Genomic DNA, 24,577 nt, shown 5'->3' on the forward strand with positions numbered 1-24,577 from the left:
TTTTCTCCTTCTTTTCAGCCTTAAAGACCTCCCCTAGCCCACCCTGGTGGCCTACAAGACATAGCACCTTCTTAGTCTCCTTTCCATTTCTGAAGTTAATGAGAGGGGCAAGATGTGACATGATAATGACTGTGTAAAGAGCAAAGTGGTGATTGGTTCCTACTCCCTCCTCTTTTATCTTGATTTCTTTTGATGACTCTCTTCATTTGGAAATTGAAAGAGGCCTAGATACCATTAATTTCTGTGCTAGGAACAAGACACAGAAGCCTAAGAGATTTAAGAAGAAATTTTAAATTCTCCAGCAGAAGGGAGAACTTAAATAGATGACTAATTCCCTTTGAAACTCTTGGAATTGCATGTAATAACGTTTTCAAATGTGAGAGCAATGATACAGTCATTTGATTGGTTGAAATAATGAGTTTTTAAATAAACCATATAGACAAATTGTATTTCACATGGATTAATAAAAATGTACTTCCCCAAAACTGGAAAATACACTTGGAAATTTCAGTCAATTTCTGAGTCCTGTAAAGCATTTTAGGATTGTCAGTAACTGGAATTTCAAACGCTGCATTAAAATAACATGGTTCTTTATCAAGATAGTCTAGAATGAAAAAGAATGGAGTCATGATTTTTCCTATGAATAAGTAATTTCTGATTTTACTCAGAAAAGAAAGGTAGGAGGGAATGTGGGGAGAAATCTAGTAATAAAGAATAAAGGAAAGTAGGAAGCATTAATTAAGCACAAATTAATAGTTACCAGTGCCTTCCATTGTGCTAAGCATTCAACAGTATTAACTTATTTGATCTGAAAAACAACAAACAAACAAAAAAAGAGTTGAGGTAGATGTCATTACTCTACCAGAGAAAGAGGAAAAGAATAGTTATGGGAATGCCCCAGATTACAGACCTGGCAAGTATCTCACACCCTGAAGAATGCTTTCGTAATCTCTGTGAAGTGGCAACAAACCCCCAGAATGTAATACTGACATATCTAAATTGGGTTAATTAAATCTTGTAAACTCTGCTACAGGATAATCTTTCCTTGACTTCTAATGCTATTGTCACATTCTGCATATGAGGATGGTCAACTGGTCTCAACAAGGGATCAAAATGATGTAAGTAAAGCCATATATACAAATGAAGAACATGTTAATATAATATCAATACTTTGGAATTACTTCCAAATTAATACAGACTGATTATACCAATTTAGAATAGTCAGAAACATATATAGAAAACACTGAAGCAGTAACCACAGACAAAGATAGTTTGTAAAAATAGATTTTATTGAAATAAAAACAAAAGAGATGAAACAAAGTAGAAGGGAAATATAGATAGCAAATCAAGGGGCAGATAGGCAAGAAAGCAAGAAAAACAGAAATGAAGGAAGGAAGAAATGAAGGAAGGTTTTTCTCTACCTTATCCTGTGTTTGTCTACTTTTAGCTTCATTGGTTGTGTTTGTGTCAAACAGTTGGGCTTTTCCATAATCATCTTTCTCTATTTGACCTTCAGTGCAACTCTGGATGTTTCCTATGGTCATCAGGTTTTCCCTCCAACACCAGCCCCACCGCAGCACACCCCTGTTGGAATCTTTACAAACTGTTAAGTCATTAGAGTTGATAGAGACAATAATTATCTAATTTAGCATGGTTCAGTATCACTGATCTGATCTTACCAGGAGATATTTTGGGCCAGAACCTGAAACAAGGTACTAAGTAGAACTAATTGATACAATGCTTGTGTTCACACCAGTACTCATTGGAGTTCAAGTATAGGAGATTCACAAAGTAAACTTTGTAGCTTTGTAAATTCACCCCTCCCTTAGGTGTGCCTCCAGAAGGAGTCAACCTTTGGGAGATCATATATAAAGAGGCTCTTAGCTTCGGGTTAGTTAGTTACTTTGGGTTACTTCTGAACATTGCCTGGAGTCAGAGAGGAGAACTCTAGGAGGAAGCCCAAAAGCCCACTCTCCTAGGCAAGAGAGATTCATTTCATTTTCCACTTGGCTGGCTGGAGGCTGAAGAAAGCAGAGGCAGAAGCAAAGGACAATCTGCAAGAGCTATTGGAACCAAGCAGAGAGATAGGCCTCAACTAACCGGGCTATTTTGGAAGGAGAAAATAAACATGTACATTTTTACCAGCTGGCTGCATTTTGGGTGATTATTACTCTTAACTGAAACTAAGGTTGCCTCCAGAAAACCTCCCCCAGAAACCTGTTCTCTCCCAGAGTAAACCATTATATTATTTTAAAGAAAAAGAACACCCCACACCCCACCCTGACCCCCAATAGATCTGACCCTGAATTTCATCCAGGCTTGTTATTTCATTGGGACACCAAGGATGAGAGAGATTGTGCATGGTGAATACATTTGTTGGTCAAGGAATGTGATGGACAAACCAAAGAAGTATTTTCCTTCTAAAATCAAGGACCACCTTTGAAAAGGAGAGATGGTCTCAGAGTTGTGGAAGACAGGGAAGGTCCTGCTTTGGTTCCTTTTGGCAGGAAATGAAAGCAATTAGCATTGGCTTTGATTCATGGCCAGATTCTCCAATGTAAGGGTTAAAAAGCCTTTAGAAGCAAGGAACGTAGTCCAAGGCATGTGGGAGGACCTGAGAGATGAGAGGTATCTAGGCACAGGCGAGTCCTACATAGAGGTGGGGCTTAGACCCAGGAGGTGGTGTCTGACCTCAGGTACCACCTCTCCCTCCTTAGTGCTCTCAAAGCCTAGCATGCCTCCCTCCTTCTTCTCCTGGCAATCCCATTATGCCAGGTTCCTAGAGGACCTCCCCTTCCCCCAGATCTTCAGGGGGGTATAAATATGTGCGATCTAAGAATAAAGTTCTCTTTTGCTTCACCCCTACCTACCGGTGGTCTGTCTCTATGGGAATCGGGTTGGTGCCCGAAGATGGGTAAGTGTGGCCTAGCCGTGCCGTTGACGAACGGGCATTAAGAGTAGCTCAAAGAGGAACTACTAGGTTAGAGTAGTCTATAGGGGCGTAACACTCTAGCATGAGTTGTCCTCATTGCTTCCTTTCCTGGAGAGGGACTGAGAATGCTCTCCCCAGCCTGCACATCTTTCTCTAGAATCAACCAGACTTGTGATGTTGTCTTCTTTCTGGAGAGGCCCACTAGACTTTGAGTTAAAGGGAAGAGGGCAAGCAGTAGTTTCCCTCAATTTTGATAAACAATGGAAGGGTTTTGTGGGTTTTGATCTAGACGAGTCAAAGGGCAAAAGGAAAGTCAACATAGATGAATCCTGATTTGGAAGTATCTCCAAAACATTTCTTTCATTTTGTTATTCTTTTCAATTTATGGGCTAACATGATATCAAGAAAGGATGGTTGCTCATGAAACTGTCAATCTCTTATGCATACCTTGCTAATCAGGGAAGATACATAAATCACAAAGTCATCTGTTGGAATATAGGGAAGCCACCTGACAGTGGCTTATGGAGATCTAACCCAGACAGATCTCCTCTTGTCAGAGGATGATACTAGGAGACTGAGAGGCAGTTGTTGTTCTCTGACCTCTCTGACTGAGAGGCCCTTGTGTACTCTGACCTCTTAAATACTTCATTACAATTAAATCTATTCATCATACTTAGTATAAGCCAATAATTATATCCCCAGGAAACCATTATTTCTTGTAAGATTAATTCAATCATACTGAACTAGAGAACTATTAATCACCATGCTAAACTAGATACTCATTGTCTTATCAATGTTAACTCCACTGAGTTAACACCTTTTTGTAAGAATTCTTGTTTCAAGTAAACTCCAGAGTTCTGGCCCATTACAATCATCTTGTGTCCTGTATCCTTCCCCTCACATTTCCTGGGGCCTAATTTCCTGGGGTTCTATTTATGGGAAAATAGATACACAGCCCTCCCCTTAAACACACAGAGATAGAAAGAGAAACAAAGAGGGCCACCAAGAGAGGCAGAGAGAACATGAGAGGGAGGGAGGAAAGAATTGAAGAAATCTGGAAACACTAGGCACCACCTTCAGGACTGCCCGAGTTTAAGCCCCTGCAGATACTGATTGCCATTGTTTCCTTTGCTCCTCAAAGCAACTTTCTGAAGTAGGGGCTACTTTCTTGCCACTGGCTAGATGAGGAAAGTGAGCTGGACTGCAGTTCAGAGGTCAATCAATGCTGGGCCCTCACTCAATTCAATGTCTTTCTTGCGAACCTCTGAAATCTGAGCTTGGGGTTTTGGGGGCTCCCCCTGTGCCAGGCAGTAGGCCAGGCCCCATGGGAAAGGAGTTGCTCAAAAATCCTACCTTCCCACCCCCCCCCCTCTTCAGGATAGTCTTGCCTTGGTTGCCAATGTCGCCCTCCCACTCTAGTACTTGAAAGTGACAGAGATGGCAAAGCCCGTCCCTAGCCCGAATACCGCCAGAATGAAACCGAGAAAACCCGAAAGAGTACAATGAACAAAGCGAGGAGGGTTTTTGCAAGGAAATTTTATTGAGGTGTAGCTTTTGTCCATGAGCACAATTTCCCCTAACATTTCCCCACTCACCACCCTCCAGCCCCAGAGGCATGTTAGATAAGCAATGGCTTTTTGTGGCAAGCAAAGCAAAGCGTCAAAGGGGAAGGAGAAAGCTCGAAAATGTGGTCTGGCTCTCCAGGCAAAGCGCAAAAAAGCCCATCGGCAAGGACTTTGCACTTCTGCCAAGTTCCCGGGCAGGCCCGCCTTCCCTTCTGCCTTATGTGGGCACGACAGTTTTCCTCAGCATTTTGCCCCGTGCCCTTGGAGGTCTGTGAGGCTCTAGAATCTGTATGCACGAAGGCACGTTGGGCAATACTCCAGGCAGCGGCAAGTGTAGCTGGGTCTTCCCCAGCTCCACTCACACGGGCCAAGGTCCGGATACCAAGAGCAGCTGGGCCACAGCTCTAGCTCTATCCGTACAGCACAGTTGCAAAGACTCCTGTGGCACATCTGGCAGTCAGCTGCGAGCTGACATGGGGAAGTGGAGCCGGGTCTTCCCCAGTTCCACTCACACGGGCCAAGATGCGGGCAGGAAGAGCAGCCGGGACCCCGCTCTCGCTCCTCCCATGCAGCCCAGCGGCAAGGCCTCCTATGGCACATCTGGCAGTTTGCTGCGAGCTCGGGACGTCGAGGGCCATCTTCCACCTCTTGTGATCGTGCTGGGACAGAGCGCGCTGAGGAAGGAGGCGCAAGGCCTGCTCCCTCGGAAAGCACTTCAGCGCCATTCCTGTGAGCGTGACCGGATCCTGCTGCGGCCTCCCCATTTTTCAATTCGGAGCCGGGGAAGAATGCTCGCTGATCTCGCCCTTCGCATCTCGCTTCCCACTCCCGCTGCCCGCCCAGCTCCCTCTGGTCCGCACCTAGTTGGTTCCTCTGTCCCCGCATCCTGTGCATCCTGTGAATCTTGTGCATCTTGCGCATCCTGTGGCGGCAGCTACCAGAGCGCTTTCCCCTTTCTTGCAGTTGGACTGTGAAAGAGAAAAAGACGGGGATTAAGCGGGTGAGCAGATTTACAGGCTGGCGATCTCAAAAAGGGAACAAATCCCCGGGGCGACAATTGTCTTTTTAAAACAAATGAAGACAACGTCGCTGTGGATCCTTAGGAATGACTTCCCCAAAGTTGAAAAAAAGCCCATCCACTGAATCCTTCCTAAAGGGATCCCCCCCTTTCCTCCCCGAAAGACAACCTCCCAAGCTTTGGAGCCCTCCTCCAGTTCTCCCTCCACTCCCGCGCGATACTCACCGAGGCTGACACTGGAGACAGCATCTCTAAGAGCACCGTGGCTGCTATTGGCCCTGGAATCCCTGCTGTTGGGGTGGTGGCCGGCGCTGTCCTCAGAATTGATCGCATCCGCGTAGTCACTGCCTTTCCTGTCTTGGGGTTGGTGAGCGGGTAGGCGTTCTGGGCACAACAGGGCATCTCCTAAGTCTTCCAAATGTCTCGCCACAAACTGGGGAGCCAAAGGAAGCGAAAGGAATCCTCCCTCAGCATTCTGTTCACTGGCTCTACTTTCTTCATGCCTTAAATCGTACATGGCAGCGGCACCCGTGGCTGCCCTGGTCCTGAAGGGCAGGCTGCAGTCAGGGATGGCGAATCTTTCTCTTTCTCTAGTTCTCCTTTGTCGTCTCCCACGTGCACCTCTCCTTCTCTTCTCTTCACCGTTTGTGTGTAGCTGAGCTCCAAGCTAGCTGGCCGAGGGAATGGCTGCCCAGGAGCTGGGGCTGGCCTTTTATACGCGCCCTACTGCTCTGTCTCCTGGACGTCAAGAAGGTGTAAATCGCCTTCTCCCAAGGAGTGCCAGCCCTGCTGCCAGATTCACACCTCGGTGTTCTCAGGCTTCTGCCATTTGTCAAAACCCACAGCGAGGTGTCATTTTCGGCTTGGCTCATGTCTCTTCCAACAGCCGATTTCCCTTGCTTCGGACAGCTCCCCTTTCAGCTAGTTGGATGCTATTCCATCCATTTTCAAGGAGGGAGAAAGAGCCTGTTGGAGGCTGGGCTACTCAAGCAACTTGGCCGGCTCGTCCAGAGGCACCTTACCTGAGGCAAGACCGAAACTGGCGTGTTCCTGCAGTGGGAGGAGCAGCACTCTCTCCCGAGGACTCTTTAACTGGGGGCGCTCCACTGCTCAGCACAGATCCATAGGACGATCGCCTTCTCAGAAAACCACCAGCACTGCCACCACGAGCAAGGCGCGAGAAAGAGAAAAGGACAAGGAGGAGCTCGGAAGTGTCCCCAGCCCGGGCAAGAAGGCCGGAACACATGCAGGGTGCTTGATTCCGGTTGTGTCTTCATGTAGTCCATCCCCGATGCAGATCAGGGAAGAATCAGAGAAGCTCAAGGAGAGACTGAGAGAGATGCTCGAGGAAAATCCAGAGCCTTTTGCATCTCACTGACTCTAAAAACAAAGGTTTGATGCAAACCACTCTTTAGTTGTCAGCAACCCAGTCTAAATCTTCCAGAGCCAAGGGGAGGCGAGATGTGTCCTAGTAAAAAATTTCAGCCAATGGCTCATGGGGTCCCACTGGTTCTTTTTAGAAAAAAATCAATAAATAAAAGCTTTGCATTTTTTCAAAACATAAGCATGGATAATTTTTAACATTCAACCTTGCAAAACATTGTATTCCAAAATTGTTTTCTCCTTATTTTCAGCCTTAAAGACCTCCCCTAGCCCACCCTGGTGGCCTACAAGACATAGCACCTTCTTAGTCTCCTTTCCATTTCTGAAGTTAATGAGAGGGGCAAGATGTGACATGATAATGACTGTGTAAAGAGCAAAGTGGTGATTGGTTCCTACTCCCTCCTCTTTTATCTTGATTTCTTTTGATGACTCTCTTCATTTGGAAATTGAAAGAGGCCTAGATACCATTAATTTCTGTGCTAGGAACAAGACGCAGAAGCCTAAGAGATTTAAGAAGAAATTTTAAATTCTCCAGCAGAAGGGAGAACTTAAATAGATGACTAATTCCCTTTGAAACCCTTGGAATTGCATGTAATAATGTTTTCAAATGTGAGAGCAATGATACAGTCATTTGATTGGTTGAAATAATGAGTTTTCAAATAAACCATATAGACAAATTGTATTTCACATGGATTAATAAAAATGTACTTCCCCAAAACTGGAAAATACACTTGGAAATTTCAGTCAATTTCTGAGTCCTGTAAAGTATTTTAGGATTGTCAGTAACTGGAATTTCAAACGCTGCATTAAAATAACATGGTTCTTTATCAAGATAGTCTAGAATGAAAAAGAATGGAGTCATGATTTTTCCTATGAATAAGTAATTTCTGATTTTACTCAGAAAAGAAAGGTAGGAGGGAATGTGGGGAGAAATCTAGTAATAAAGAATAAAGGAAAGTAGGAAGCATTAATTAAGCACAAATTAATAATTACCAGTGCCTTCCATTGTGCTAAGCATTCAACAGTATTAACTTATTTGATCTGAAAAACAACAAACAAACAAAAAAAGAGTTGAGGTAGATGTCATTACTCTACCAGAAAAAGAGGAAAGGAATAGTTATGGGAATGCCCCAGATTACAGACCTGGCAAATATCTCACACCCTGAAGAATGCTTTCGTAATCTCTGTGAAGTGGCAACAAACCCCCAGAATGTAATACTGACATATCTAAATTGGGTTAATTAAATCTTGTAAACTCTGCTACAGGATAATCTTTCCTTGACTTCTAATGCTATTGTCACATTCTGCATATGAGGATGGTCAACTGGTCTCAACAAGGGATCAAAATGATGTAAGTAAAGCCATATATACAAATGAAGAACATGTTAATATAATATCAATACTTTGGAATTACTTCCAAATTAATACAGACTGATTATACCAATTTAGAATAGTCAGAAACATATATAGAAAACACTGAAGCAGTAACCACAGACAAAGATAGTTTGTAAAAATAGATTTTATTGAAATAAAAACAAAAGAGATGAAACAAAGTAGAAGGGAAATATAGATAGCAAATCAAGGGGCAGATAGGCAAGAAAGCAAGAAAAACAGAAATGAAGGAAGGAAGAAATGAAGGAAGGTTTTTCTCTACCTTATCCTGTGTTTGTCTACTTTTAGCTTCATTGGTTGTGTTTGTGTCAAACAGTTGGGCTTTTCCATAATCATCTTTCTCTATTTGACCTTCAGTTCAACTCTGGATGTTTCCTATGGTCATCAGGTTTTCCCTCCATCTCAGCACACCTCTGTTGGAATCTTTACAAACTTTAAGTCATTAGAGTTGATAGAGACAATAATTATCTAATTTAGCATGGTTCAGTATCACTGATCTGATCTTACAAGGAGATATTTTGGGCCAGAACCTGAAACAAGGTACTAAGTAGAACTAATTGATACAATGCTTGTGTTCACACCAGTACTCATTGGAGTTCAAGTATAGGAGATTCACAAAGTAAACTTTGTAGCTTTGTAAATTCACCCCTCCCTTAGGTGTGCCTCCAGAAGGAGTCAACCTTTGGGAGATCATATATAAAGAGGCTCTTAGCTTCGGGTTAGTTAGTTACTTTGGGTTACTTCTGAACATTGCCTGGAGTCAGAGAGGAGAACTCTAGGAGGAAGCCCAAAAGCCCACTCTCCTAGGCAAGAGAGATTCATTTCATTTTCCACTTGGCTGGCTGGAGGCTGAAGAAAGCAGAGGCAGAAGCAAAGGACAATCTGCAAGAGCTATTGGAACCAAGCAGAGAGATAGGCCTCAACTAACCGGGCTATTTTGGAAGGAGAAAATAAACATGTACATTTTTACCAGCTGGCTGCATTTTGGGTGATTATTACTCTTAACTGAAACTAAGGTTGCCTCCAGAAAACCTCCCCCAGAAACCTGTTCTCTCCCAGAGTAAACCATTATATTATTTTAAAGAAAAAGAACACCCCACACCCCACCCTGACCCCCAATAGATCTGACCCTGAATTTCATCCAGGCTTGTTATTTCATTGGGACACCAAGGATGAGAGAGATTGTGCATGGTGAATACATTTGTTGGTCAAGGAATGTGATGGACAAACCAAAGAAGTATTTTCCTTCTAAAATCAAGGACCACCTTTGAAAAGGAGAGATGGTCTCAGAGTTGTGGAAGACAGGGAAGGTCCTGCTTTTGGCAGGAAATGAAAGCAATTAGCATTGGCTTTGATTCATGGCCAGATTCTCCAATGTAAGGGTTAAAAAGCCTTTAGAAGCAAAGAGTAGTCCAAGGCATGTGGGAGGACCTGAGGGATGAGAGGTATCTAGGCACATGCGAGTCCTACGTAGAGGTGGGGCTTAGACCCAGGAGGTGGTGTCTGACCTCAGGTACCACCTCTCCCTCCTTAGTGCTCTCAAAGGCTAGCATGCCTCCCTCCTTCTTCTCCTGGCAATCCCATTATGCCAGGTTCCTAGAGGACCTCCCCTTCCCCCAGATCTTCAGGGGGGTATAAATATGTGCTATCTAAGAATAAAGTTCTCTTTTGCTTCACCCCTACCTACCGGTGGTCTGTCTCTATGGGAATCGGGTTGGTGCCCGAAAATGGGTAAGTGTGGCCTAGCCGTGCCATTGACGAACGGGCATTAAGAGTAGCTCAAAGAGGAACTACTAGGTTAGAGTAGTCTATAGGGGCGTAACACTCCAGCATGAGTTGTCCTCATTGCTTCCTTTCCTGGAGAGTGACTAAGAATGCTCTCCCAAGCCTGCACATCTTTCTCTCGAATCAACCAGACTTGTGATGTTGTCTTCTTTCTGGAGAGGCCCACTAGACTTTGAGTTAAAGGGAAGAGGGCAAGCATTAGTTTCCCTCAATTTTGATAAACAATGGAAGGGTTTTGTGGGTTTTGATCTAGACGAGTCAAAGGGCAAAAGGAAAGTCAACATAGATGAATCCTGATTTGGAAGTATCTCCAAAACATTTCTTTCATTTTGTTATTCTTTTCAATTTATGGGCTAACATGATATCAAGAAAGGATGGTTGCTCATGAAACTGTCAATCTCTTATGCATACCTTGCTAACCAGGGAAGATACATAAATCACAAAGTCATCATCTGTTGGAATATAGGGAAGCCACCTGACAGTGGCTTATGGAGATCTAACCCAGACAGATCTCCTCTTGTCCGAGGATGATACTAGGAGACTGAGAGGCAGTTGTTGTTCTCTGACCTCTCTGACTGAGAGGCCACTGCTTTGTCTGACCTCTTAAATACTTTATTACAATTAAATCTATTCATCATACTTAGTATAAGCCAATAATTATATCCCCAGGAAACCATTATTTCTTGTAAGATTAATTCAATCATACTGAGCTAGAGAACTATTAATCACCATGCTAAACTAGATACTCATTGTCTTATCAATGTTAACTCCACTGAGTGAACACCTTATTGTAAGAATCCTTGTTCCAAGTAAACTTCTCCAAAGTTCTGGCCCATTACAATCATCTTGTGTCCGGTATCCTTCCCCTCACTTTTCCTGGGGCCTAAAGTAGGCTCTATTTATGGCAAATAGATACACACCCCTCTCCTTACATCACAGAGATAGAAAGAGAAACAAAGAGGGCCACCAAGAGAGGAAGAGAGAGACCATGAGAGGGAGGGAGGAAAGAATGGAAGAAATCTGGAAACACTAGGCACCACCTTCAGGACTGCCCGAGTTTAAGCCCCTGCAGATACTGATTGCCATTGTTTCATTTGCTCTTCAAAGCAACTTTCTGAGGTGGGGGCTACTTTCTTGCCACTGGCTAGATGAGGAAAGTGAGCTGGACTGCAGTTCAGAGGTCAATCAATGCTGGGCCCTCACTCAATTCAATGTCTTTCTTGCGAACCTCTGAAATCTGAGCTTGGGGTTTCGGGGGCTTCCCCTGTGCCAGGCAGTAGGCCAGGCCCCATGGGAAAGGAGTTGCTCAAAAATCCTACCTTCCCACCCACCCCCCCTTTCAGGATAGTCTTGCCTTGGTTGCCAATGTCGCCCTCCCACTCTAGTACTTGAAAGTGACAGAGATGGCAAAGCCCGTCCCTAGCCCGAATACCGCCAGAATGAAACCGAGAAAACCCGAAAGAGTACAATGAACAAAGCGAGGAGGGTTTTTGCAAGGAAATTTTATTGAGGTGTAGCTTTTGTCCCTGAACACAATTTCCCCTAACATTTCCCCACTCATTACCCTCCAGCCCCAGAGGCATGTTAGATAAGCAATGGCTTTTTGTGGCAAGCAAAGCAAAGCGTCAAAGGGGAAGGAAAGTTCGAAAATGTGGTCTGGCTCTCCAGGCAAAGCGCAAAAAAGCCCATCGGCAAGGACTTTGCACTTCTGCCAAGTTCCCGGGCAGGCCCGCCTTCCCTTCTGCCTTATGTGGGCACGACAGTTTTCCTCAGCATTTTGCTCCGTGCCCTTGGAGGTCTGTGAGGCTCTAGAATCTGTATGCACGACTGCACGTTGGGCAATACTCCAGGCAGCGGCAAGTGTAGCTGGGTCTTCCCCAGCTCCACTCACACGGGCCAAGGTCCGGATACCAAGAGCAGCTGGGCCACAGCTCTAGCTCTATCCGTACAGCACAGTTGCAAAGACTCCTGTGGCACATCTGGCAGTCAGCTACGAGCTGACATGGGGAAGTGGAGCCGAGTCTTCCCCAGCTCCACTCACACGGGCCAAGATGCGGGCAGGAAGAGCAGCCGGGACCCCGCTCTCGCTCCTCCCATGCAGCCCAGCGGCAAGGCCTCCTGTGGCACATCTGGCAGTTTGCTGCGAGCTCGGGACGTCTAGGGCCATCTTTCACCTCTTGTGATCGTGCTGGGATAGAGCGCGCTGAGGAAGGAGGCGCAAGGCCTGCTGCTCCCTCGGAAAGCACTTCAGCACCATTCCTGTGAGCGTGACCGGATCCTGCTGCGGCCTCCCCATTTTTCAATTCCGAGCCGGGGAAGAATGCTCGCTGATCTCGCCCTTCGCATCTCGCTTCCCACTCCCGCTGCCCGCCCAGCTCCCTCTGGTCCGCACCTAGTTGGTTCCTCTGTCCCCGCATCCTGTGCATCCTGTGAATCTTGTGCATCTTGAGCATCCTGTGCCGGCGGCAGCTACCAGAGCGCTTTCCCCTTTCTTGCAGTTGGACTGTGAAAGAGAAAAAGACGGGGATTAAGCGGGTGAGCAGATTTACAGGCTGGCGATCTGGAGAAGGGAACAAATCCTCGGGGCGACAGTTGTCTTTTTAAAACAAATGAAGACAACGTCGCTGTGGATCCTTAGGAATGACTTCCCCAAAGTTGAAAAAAAGCCCATCCACTGAATCCTTCCTAAAGGGATCCCCCCCTTTCCTCCCCGAAAGACAACCTCCCAAGCTTTGGAGCCCTCCTCCAGTTCTCCCTCCACTCCCGCGCGATACCCACCGAGGCCGACACTGGAGACAGCATCTCTAAGAGCACCGTGGCTGCTATTGGCCCTGGAATCCCTGCTGCTGGGGTGGTGGCCGTCGCTGTCCTCAGAATTGATCGCATCCGCGTAGTCACTGCCGTTGCCTTTCCTGTCTTGGGGTTGGTGAGCGGGTAGGAGTTCTGGGCACAACAGGGCATCTCCTATGTCTTCCAAATGTCTCGCCACAAACTGGGGAGCCGACGAAAGCGAAAGGAATCCTCCCTCAGCATTCTGTTCACTGGCTCTACTTTCTTCATGCCTTAAATCGTACATGGCAGCGGCACCCGTGGCTGCGCTGGTCCTGAAGGGCAGGCTGCAGTCAGGGATGGCGAATCTTTCTCTTTCTCTAGTTCTCCTTTGTCGTCTCCCACGTGCACCTCTCCTTCTCTTCTCTTCACCGTTTGTGTGTAGCTGAGCTCCAAGCTAGCTGGCCGAGGGAATGGCTGCCCAGGAGCTGGGGCTGGCCTTTTATACGGGCCCTACTGCTCTGTCTCCTGGACGTCGAGAAGGTGTAAATCGCCTTCTCCCAAGGAGGGCCCGTCTTGCTGCCAGATTCACACCTCGGTGTTCTCAGGCTTCTGCCATTTGTCAAAACCCACAGCGAGGTGTCATTTTCGCCTTGGCTCATGTCCCTTCCAACAGCCGATTTCCCTTGCTTCGGACAGCTCCCCTTTCAGCTAGTTGGATGCTATTCCATCCATTTTCAAGGAGGGAGAAAGAGCCTGTTGGAGGCTGGGCTACTCGAGTAACTTGGCCGGCTCGTCCAGAGGCACCTTACCTGAGGCAAGACCGAAACTGGCGTGTTCCTGCAGCCAGGAGCAGCACTCTCTCCCGAGGACTCTTTAACTGGGGGCGCTCCACTGCTCAGCACAGATCCATAGGACGATCGCCTTCTCAGAAAACCACCAGCACTGCCACCACGAGCAAGGCGCGAGAAAGAGAAAAGGACAAGGAGGAGCTCGGAAGTGTCCCCAGCCCGGGCAAGAAGGCCGGAACACATGCAGGGTGCTTGATTCCGGTTGTGTCTTCATGTAGTCCATCCCCGATGCAGATCAGGGAAGAATCAGAGAAGCTCAAGGAGAGACTGAGACAGATGCCCGAGGAAAATCCAGAGCCTTTTGCATCTCACTGAGTCTCAAAACAAAGGTTTGATGCAAACCATTCTTTAGTTGTCAGCAACCCAGGCCAAATCTTCCAGAGACAAGGGGAGGCGAGGTATGTCCTAGTAAAAAAAATTCAGCGAATGGCTCATGGGGTCCCAGTGGTTATTTTTAAGAAAAAAAAAAAATAAAAGTTTGCATTTTTTCAAAACATAAGCATGGATAATTTTTAACATTCAATCTTGCAAAACGTTGTGTTCCAAAATTGTTTTCTCCCTCCTTTCAGCCTTAAAGACCTCCCCTAGCCCACCCTGCTGGCCAACAAGAGATAGCACCTCCTTAGTCTCCTTTCCATTTCTGAAGTTAATGAGAGGGGAAAGATGTGACCTGATAATGACTGTGTAAAGAGCAAAGTGGTGATTGGATTCCTACCCCCTCCTCTTACATCTTGATTTTTTTTTTCATGGATATTTTCATTTGGAAATTGAAACAGCCCTCGATACCATTAATTTATGTACTAAGAAGAAAACACAGAACCCTAGGAGATTTAGGAAGAAATTTTAAATTATCCAGCAGAAGGGAGAACTTGAACAGGTATTGATCCCTTTGAAAACCTTGGAATTGCATGTAATAACGATTTCAAATGCGAGAGCAAAGAAACAGTCATTCGATTGGTTGAAATAATGAGTTTTCAAATAACCCACATAGACAAATAATGGATTTCACATGGATTAACAAAAATGTTCTTCCCCCCAAACTGGAAAATACACTTGGAAATTCCAGTCAATTTTTGAGTCGTGTAAAGTTTTCTAGGATTGTCAGGAGTGGAATTTTAAACGATGCATTGAAATAACATGGTCCTTTATCAAGATAGGCTAGATTGAAAAGAATGAAATACTGATTTTTCCAATGAATAAGTAATTCCTGATTTTACTCAGAAAAGAAAGGTAGGAGGGAATGTGGGGAGAAATCTAGCAATTAAGAATAAAGGAAAGAAGGAAGCATTAATTAAGCAAAAATTAATAGCTACCAGTGTCTTCCATTGTGCTAAGCATTCAACAGTATTAACTTACTTGATGTGAAAAACAAACAAACAAACAAAAAATGTTGAGGTAGATGTCACTATTATATCAGAGAAAGAGGCAGAAAACAGTTATGGGAATGCCCCAGGATCACAGAACTGGCAAATATCTCACACCCTGAAGAATGCTTTTTTAATCTCAATGAAGTGGCAGCAAACCCCCAGAGTGTAATACAGACATATCTAATTTGGGCTAATTAAACCTTATGAACTCTGCTTCAGGATAGTCTTTCCTTGACTCCTAATCCTACTGTCACATTCTCCATGTGAGGAGGGTCAACTGGTCTCAACAAGGGATCAAAATGATGTAAGTAAAGCCATATATACAAATGAAGAAAATGGTAATATAATATCAATACTTTGGAATTACTTCCAAATTAATACAGACTGATCATACCTATTTAGAATAGTCAGAAACATAAACAGAAAACACTGAAGCAGTAACCACAGACAAAGATACTTTGTAAAAATAGTTTTTATTGAAATAAAAACAAAAGAGATGAAACAAAGTAGAAGGGAAATATAAATAACAAGTCAAGGGGCAGATAGGCAAGAAAGCAAGCAAAACAGAAATGAAGGAAGAAAGGAGGCAAGAAAGGAAGGAAGAAATGAAGGAAGGTTTTTCTCTACCTTATCCTGTGTTTGTCTACTTTTAGCTTCATTGGTTGTGTTTGTGTCAAACAATTGGCCTTTTCCATAATCATCTTTCTTTATTTGACCTTCAGTCTAACTCTGGATGTTTTCTATGGTCATCAGGTTTTCCCTCCATCACTAGCCCCACCGCAGCACACCCCTGTTGGAATCTTTACAAACTGTTAAGTCATTAGAGTTGATAGAGACAATAATTATCTAATTTAGCATGGTTCAGTATCACTGATCTGATCTTACAAGGAGATGTTTTGGGCCAGAACCTGAAACAAGGTGCTATGTAGAACTAATTGATACAATGCTTGTGTTCACACCAGTACTCATTGGAGTTCACAAGTATAGGAGATTCACAAAGTAAACTTTGTAACTTTGTGAATTCACCCCTCCCTTACTGTGTGCCTCCAGAAGGAGGAGTCAACCTTTGGGAGATCATATATAAAGAGGCCCTTAGCTTCGGGTTAGTTACTTGGGGTTGAGAGAGTTACTTCAGAAGACTGACTGGGGTTGGAGAGGAGCACTCTGGGAGGAAGCCCACAAGCCACGTCTCCCTCCTTAGTGCTCTCAAAGCCTAGCACGCCTCCCTCCTCCTTCTCCCAGCAATCCCATTATGCCAGGTTCCTAGAGAACCTCCCCTTCCCCCAGATCTTCAGGGGGGTATAAATATGTGCTATCTAAGAATAAAGTTCTCTTTTGCTTCACCCCTACCTACCGGTGGTCTGTCTCTATGGGAATCGGGTTGGTGTCCGAAGACAGGTAAGTGTGGCCTAGCCGTGCCGTTGATGAAATGGCATTAAGAGTAGCTCAACGAGGAACTACCAGCTTAGAGTAGCCCATAAGGGCGTAACACTCCAGCATGAGTTGTCCTCATTGCTTCCTTTCCTGGAGAGTGACTGAGAATGCTCTCCCCAGCCTGCACATCTTTCTCTCGAATCAACCAGACTTGTGATGTTGTCTTCTTTCTGGAGAGGCCCACTAGACTTTGAGTTAAAGGGAAGAGGGCAGCAGTAGTTTCCCTCAATTTTGATAAACAATGGAAGGGTTTTGTGGGTTTTGTGGGTTTTGATCTAGATGAGTCAAAGGGCAAAAGGAAAGTTAACATAGATGAATAGATGAAACCTGATTTGGAAGTATCTCCAAAACATTTCTTTCATTTTGTTATTCTTTTCAATTTATGGGCTAACATGATATCAAGAAAGGATGGTTGCTCATGAAACTGTCAATCTCTTATGCATACCTTGCTAACCAGGGAAGATACATAAATCACAAAGTCATCATCTGTTGGAATATAGGGAAGCCACCTGACAGTGGCTTATGGAGATCTAACCCAGACAGATCTCCTCTTGTCCGAGGATGATAGTAGGAGACTGAGAGGCAGTTGTTGTTCTCTGACCTCTCTGACTGAGAGGCCACTGCTTTGTCTGACCTCTTAAATGTGCCATTACAATTAAATCTATTCATCATACTGAATATAAGGCAATCATTATATCCCCAGGAAACCATTATTTCTTGTAAGATTAATTCAATCATACTGAGCTAGAGAACTATTAATCACCATGCTAAACTAGATACTCATTGTCTTATCAATGTTAACCCCACTGAGTTAACACCTTTTTGTAAGAATTCTTGTTTCAAGTAAACTCCAGAGTTCTGGCTCATTACAGTCATCTTGTGTCCTGTATCCTTCTCCTCACATTTCCTCGGGCCTACTTTCCTGGGGTTCTATTTATGGGAAAATAGATACACAGCCCTCCCCTTAAACACAGAGAGATAGAAAGAGAAACAAAGAGGGCCACCAAGAGAGGCAGAGAGAGACCATGAGAGGGAGGGAGGAAAGAATGGAAGACATCTGCAAATACTAGGCACCACCTTCATGACTGCCCGAGTTTAAGCCCCTGCAGATACTGATTGCCATTGTTTCCTTTGCTCTTCAAAGCAACTTTCTGAAGTAGGGGCTACTTTCTTGCCACTGGCTACATGAGGAGAGTGAGCTGGACTGCAGTTCAGAGGTCAGTCAATGCTGGGCCCTCACTCAATGCATTGTCCTTTTTGGGAAGTTCTGAATAGAGTTGGGGCTTCCCCTATACCAGGCACTAGGCCAGGTCCATGGGACAGGAGTTCCTCAAAAATCTTACCTTCCCTCCCCCTGTTCAGGATAGTCTTCCCTTGATTGCCTATGTCCCCCTCCCACTCTAGTATGTAGGAGTAACATAGATGGCAAAACCCGTCCCTAGCCAGAAAACCACCAGAACGAAAGGGAGAAAACCCGAAAGAGTACAATGAACAAAGCGAGAAGGGTTTTTGCAAGGAAATTTTATTGAGGTGTAGCTTTTGTCCATGAGCACAATTTCCCCTAGCATTCTCCTCCCCAACCCTCCCCCCCCCCCCCCCAGAGAGGCATCTAAGTTAAGTAATGGCTTTTTGTAGCAAGCAAAGCAAAGCGTGAAAAGGGAAGGGAAAAGGCCAAAAAACTGGTCCGGCTCTCAAGGCAACTTGCAAAAGCCCATTGGCAAGAACTTTGCACTTCTGCCAAGTTCCCGGGCAGGCCCGCCTTCCCTTCTGCCTTATGTGGGCACGACAGTTTTCCTCAGCATTTTGCTCCGTGCCCTTGGAGGTCTGTGAGGCTTTAGAATCTGTATGCACGAAGGCACGTTGGGCAATACTCCAGGCAGCGGCAAGTGTAGCTGGGTCTTCCCCAGCTCCACTCACACGGGCCAAGGTCCGGATACCAAGAGCAGCTGGGCCACAGCTCTAGCTCTATCCGTACAGCACAGTTGTAAAGACTCCTGTGGCACATCTGGCAGTCAGCTGCGAGCTGACATGGGGAAGTGCAGCCGGGTCTTCCCCAGTTCCACTCACATGGGCCAAGATGCGGGCAGGAAGAGCAGCCGGGACCCCGCTCTCGCTCCTCCCATGCAGCCCAGCGGCAAGGCCTCCTATGGCACATCTGGCAGTTTGCTGCGAGCTCGGGACGTCGAGGGCCATCTTCCACCTCTTGTGATCGTGCTGGGACAGAGCGCGCTGAGGAAGGAGGCGCAAGGCCTGCTCCCTCGGAAAGCACTTCAGCACCATTCCTGTGAGCGTGACCGGATCCTGCTGCGGCCTCCCCATTTTTCAATTCGGAGCCGGGGAAGAATGCTCGCTGATCTCGCCCTTCGCATCTCGCTTCCCACTCCCGCTGCCCGCCCAGCTCCCTCTGGTCCGCACCTAGTTGGTTCCTCTGTCCCCGCATCCTGTGCATCCTGTGAATCTTGTGCATCTTGCGCATCCTGTGCCGGCGGCAGCTACCAGAGCGCTTTCCCCTTTCTTGCAGTTGGACTGTGAAAGAGAAAAAGATGGGGATTAAGCGGGTGAGCAGATTTACAGGCTGGAGATCTCAAAAAGGGAACAAATCCCCGGGGCGACAATTGTCTTTTTAAAACAAATGAAGACAACGTCGCTGTGGATCCTTAGGAATGACTTCCCCAAAGTTGAAAAAGAGCCCATCCACTGAATCCTTCCTAAAGGGATCCCCCCCTTTCCTCCCCGAAAGACAACCTCCCAAGCTTTGGAGCCCTCCTCCAGTTCTCCCTCCACTCCCGCGCGATACCCACCGAGGCCGACACTGGAGACAGCATCTCTAAGAGCACCGTGGCTGCTATTGGCCCTGGAATCCCTGCTGTTGGGGTGGTGGCCGTCGCTGTCCTCAGAATTGATCGCATCCGCGTAGTCACTGCCTTTCCTGTCTTGGGGTGGGTGAGCGGGTAGGCGTTCTGGGCACAACAGGGCATCTCCTAAGTCTTCCAAATGTCTCGCCACAAACTGGGGAGCCGAAGGAAGCGAAAGGAATCCTCCCTCAGCATTCTGTTCACTGGCTCTACTTTCTTCATGCCTTAAATCGTACATGGCAGCGGCACCCGTGGCCCTGAAGGGCAGGCTGCAGTCAGGGATGGCGAATCTTTCTCTTTCTCTAGTTCTCCTTTGTCGTCTCCCACGTGCACCTCTCCTTCTCTTCTCTTCACCGTTTGTGTGTAGCCGAGCTCCAAGCTAGCTGGCCGAGGGAATGGCTGCCCAGGAGCTGGGGCTGGCCTTTTATACGCGCCCTACTGCTCTGTCTCCTGGACGTCAAGAAGGTGTAAATCGCCTTCTCCCAAGGAGTGCCAGCCCTGCTGCCAGATTCACACCTCGGTGTTCTCAGGCTTCTGCCATTTGTCAAAACCCACAGCGAGGTGTCATTTTCGGCTTGGCTCATGTCTCTTCCAACAGCCGATTTCCCTTGCTTCGGACAGCTCCCCTTTCAGCTAGTTGGATGCTATTCCATCCATTTTCAAGGAGGGAGAAAGAGCCTGTTGGAGGCTGGGCTACTCGAGTAACTTGGCCGGCTCGTCCAGAGGCACCTTACCTGAGACAAGACCGAAACTGGCGTGTTCCTGCAGCCAGGAGCAGCACTCTCTCCCGAGGACTCTTTAACTGGGGGCGCTCCACTGCTCAGCACAGATCCATAGGACGATCGCCTTCTCAGAAAACCACCAGCACTGCCACCACGAGCAAGGCGCGAGAAAGAGAAAAGGACAAGGAGGAGCTCGGAAGTGTCCCCAGCCCGGGCAAGAAGGCCGGAACACATGCAGGGTGCTTGATTCCGGTTGTGTCTTCATGTAGTCCATCCCCGATGCAGATCAGGGAAGAATCAGAGAAGCTCAAGGAGAGACTGAGACAGATGCCCGAGGAAAATCCAGAGCCTTTTGCATCTCACTGAGTCTCAAAACAAAGGTTTGATGCAAACCATTCTTTAGTTGTCAGCAACCCAGGCCAAATCTTCCAGAGACGAGGGGAGGGGAGGTATGTCCTAGTAAAAAAAATTCAGCGAATGGCTCCTGGGGTCCCAGTGGTTATTTTTAAGAAAAAAAAAAAAAGCTTTGCATTTTTTCAAAACATAAGCATGGATAATTTTTAACATTCAATCTTGCAAAACGTTGTGTTCCAAAATTGTTTTCTCCCTCCTTTCAGCCTTAAAGACCTCCCCTAGCCCACCCTGCTGGCCAACAAGAGATAGCACCTCCTTAGTCTCCTTTCCATTTCTGAAATTAATGAGAGGGGAAAGATGTGACCTGATAATGACTGTGTAAAGAGCAAAGTGGTGATTGGATTCCTACCCCCTCCTCTTACATCTTGATTTTTTTTTTCATGGATATTTTCATTTGGAAATTGAAACAGCCCTCGATACCATTAATTTATGTACTAAGAAGAAAACACAGAACCCTAGGAGATTTAGGAAGAAATTTTAAATTATCCAGAAGAAGGGAGAACTTGAACAGGTATTGATCCCTTTGAAAACCTTGGAATTGCATGTAATAACGATTTCAAATGCGAGAGCAAAGAAACAGTCATTCGATTGGTTGAAATAATGAGTTTTCAAATAACCCACATAGACAAATAATGTATTTCACGTGGATTAATAAAAATGTTCTTCCCCCAAAACTGGAAAATACACTTGGAAATTCCAGTCAATTTTTGAGTCCTGTAAAGTTTTCTAGGATTGTCAGGAGTTGGAATTTTAAACGATGCATTGAAATAACATGGTCCTTTATCAAGATAGGCTAGATTGAAAAGAATGAAATACTGATTTTTCCAATGAATAAGTAATTTCTGATTTTACTCAGAAAAGAAAGGTAGGAGGGAATGTGGGGAGAAATCTAGCAATTAAGAATAAAGGAAAGAAGGAAGCATTAATTAAGCAAAAATTAATAGCTACCAGTGTCTTCCATTGTGCTAAGCATTCAACAGTATTAACTTACTTGATGTGAAAAACAAACAAACAAACAAAAAATGTTGAGGTAGATGTCACTATTATACCAGAGAAAGAGGCAGAAAACAGTTATGGGAATGCCCCAGGATCACAGAACTGGCAAATATCTCACACCCTGAAGAATGCTTTTTTAATCTCAATGAAGTGGCAGCAAACCCCCAGAGTGTAATACAGACATATCTAATTTGGGCTAATTAAACCTTATGAACTCTGCTTCAGGATAGTCTTTCCTTGACTCCTAATCCTACTGTCACATTCTCCATGTGAGGAGGGTCAACTGGTCTCAACAAGGGATCAAAATGATGTAAGTAAAGCCCCATGTACAAATGAAGAAAATGGTAATATAATATCGATACTTTGAAATTACTTCCAAATTAATACACACTGACTATACCCATTTAGAATACGGTCAGAAACATATATAGAAAACACTGAAGCAGTAACCCCAAAGATCGTTAGTAAAAATAGATTTTATTGAAATGGTTTTCTCCATCACCAGAATTTAAACCAGAATTCCTCCCCCATCCTTGCCCAGACGGACATTTTAGATTAAAAATGATTTTACAACAAGGGTGAAAGGGAAATGTCTGCAAAACTTCGTAACGCATCTTACTCACCCCCCCCCACACACACACACCCCTCCTATATCTTCAAATTGACATTTATTGAGAATGTGTTTTTCTGTATAATTTTGTTATATTCACTATTATTGTTTCGATGTGGATCGGAACATGAAGTTTTAGTCCTCTTAAAAGTGACCTCAAAAAGGGAGAGGCTTGTTTCCCTGGTGTCAAGAAATTATGTCGGGAAAACTATATTTGGAAAAGAGGAAAATGTCAATATCAATACTTTGGAATGACTTCCAAACTGATCTTTTCGATGCTCCTTACAAGATTCAGTCTCTCTCATTTTGCTCCCATGGGAGCAGATTCCCAACATTTTGAGCCCTCCTGAAGTCCTTCTCAGCACCTCTTCTCCATACTCACCATTGTCATTGTTGTTGACGTCATTGCCACCATCATCATGGCAGTGATTGTCACTCTGATCACTGCTGCTATCATGATTCTTATTGCTTTCATCTGAATGGTCATCTTCACCGTTATCACTGTTGTTGTAGTCACTGGCACAAGTCTGGGAGGCAATTGGGAGGTCAGGACACATCAGGGCATCTTCCAAGTATTCCAAATGTCCCGAAACAAACTCGGGTGGCATAGGAAGCAAGGTGAATTCTTCCTCAGAACTCTGTTCACTTCCACTGCTCTCTGGATCACTTGTAAGTGCCATGGCGGCATCTATGGCCAACATGGAATCTGAGGAGATGTCTTGATTGTCTTTGGAGAGGTTTCCCGATTCCTTCTCTTTCTGCAGTTTTTTACCTTCTTCTTCCACAACTTTGTCACTTCTTTCTACAGTTTCTCTTTTGAAATAGTGAAACATCCCTGCCAGATTGAGAAAGTGCCTTTTCCTGGAGGTTATGACTGAAAAGAATGAAGAAGGGAATGGATTTTCATTAGAGGTTAGGGTCATGTGTATTATGGGTAAGGGTTATGTGCACCTTTGAACAAAATTACAGGGCAAATAGAGTATGAGTTTTGAATTGCTTTAAGTTTTGGGAATATTGACCAGTCTTTTTCCAACTCTATATCTGGAATCATAATCTCACTGCCCATAGCAGCTATCTTCAACATTTTCCTTTCTTTAAGATCTCTTTGGAATATAATCCCAGTAGAAACATTGCTGCATGAAGGGGTATGCACAGTTTGATAACTTTTTGAGCATAGTTCCAAACTGCTTTTCAGAATCGTTGGATTTGGATCCATTCACAGTTCCACCAACAATAGTACCACATGGTTTTGATGACAGCTGCTTTATAAAATAATTATAGATAGATGAATTTGAAACTGCTTGAATGATCAGATACAACGAAGAATGATTTATCATTGGACATGAACTTCTCAAGATGTCTTTGGTGGCAGGCCTAAGAGATCTGTGTCTGGTTATGTCTCATATGTAATATTTTTTATCAAATTTATAGATTGTTAGATGATTTTAGGTATACGTGGCAAAAGGAGCTACATAGCAGGAAATAATCTGAGGAGGGGGAACAAGGTATGCAGAGGAGGAAAACAGGAAGGCAGTAGTGAAAGGTTGTTTACCCCAAGATTAATGATTTTGTTATTGAGTAGCCTGTACTGTGATGGGGTAAAGAGAAAGAAAGCTGGGTATGAGATGATGTAATGAGATGGCATGTAAGAAGGGATGTAACTGCTAGATCCTGCAACACCGTTATAGAAAATGTAGAGTACTTAATAAACGCTTGGTGTTCTGTACCACATCTGTTGTTCTGGGTGCTTTGTGGGGAGAAAACACAGCTATAGAGAGAGCTGTGCCAGATATGTCTGAAGACTGGGGAAAAGATAGGAGTCCAGTTGAGACCCTCTTGATGAGTAGAGGGACCCTTACAACAGATGATTAAAAAGTGAACATCTGGATATAAAAACTAGGATATTAAAGAAAGATTATCCTAAAAATGGTATTATTGGGCCAAATCTAATATGATGAATCTTAAAAAGGATGAACATAAAGTCTTATTGTGGCTGTGAAAAACAAGAGCAAGATGAGGCAAATTTGGACAAAAGTTTGTCTGAAAAAGATTTGGTGATTTTAGTGATCCACAGTCTCCATATATTACCAATATGCTATTAGGCAACTAAGTGACACAGTGGATAGTGTGGATTTTGAATCAAGAAGATGTAATGATCGTGTATTTAAAATCAGCCAGAGTCAGGAACTCAGGTTAAGGGAAAAATCTTCAGTCTTTATTGAAGTGAAGAGGTGAAAAAAGATTGCGATAGCAATATGGGCAGCTGTGACAGGAAGCCAGCTAGCAGAGCAAGTGAGGGCTGAGCTCTCCTCCCCTTCTTTTTTCACTCCCCTGCCTCCACCCACCAGAATCGTCATTTCCTATACAACACATCAGGACTTGCACAAAGAGTGGGTGGGGGCCATTCTTTCTCCAAGCTTATATATTAATAGAGTATGGTCCAATTACTATTTAGCCTCATGTGCTTGGGACCTCAGTGCATCA

The 24,577-nt window shown here is 44.9% G+C and overlaps 1 protein-coding gene across 1 annotated transcript in view; it reads right to left on the bottom strand.

Moving 5' to 3' along the window:
- The window catches only part of LOC127557628 (uncharacterized), a 33,190-nt gene extending 10,179 nt beyond the window's left edge, over positions 1–23,011 (bottom strand). The window contains exon 1 of the mRNA XM_051990940.1: positions 22,476–23,011. Within this exon, the coding sequence (XP_051846900.1) occupies positions 22,476–22,926 (451 nt within the window). The 5' untranslated portion in view covers positions 22,927–23,011. The remainder of the gene's footprint in view (positions 1–22,475) is intronic.
- Positions 23,012–24,577: the final 1,566 nt, after the last annotated feature.

Source organism: Antechinus flavipes, chromosome 3, assembly GCF_016432865.1.
Source record: "Antechinus flavipes isolate AdamAnt ecotype Samford, QLD, Australia chromosome 3, AdamAnt_v2, whole genome shotgun sequence".
Classification (NCBI taxonomy): Eukaryota; Metazoa; Chordata; class Mammalia; order Dasyuromorphia; family Dasyuridae; genus Antechinus; species Antechinus flavipes.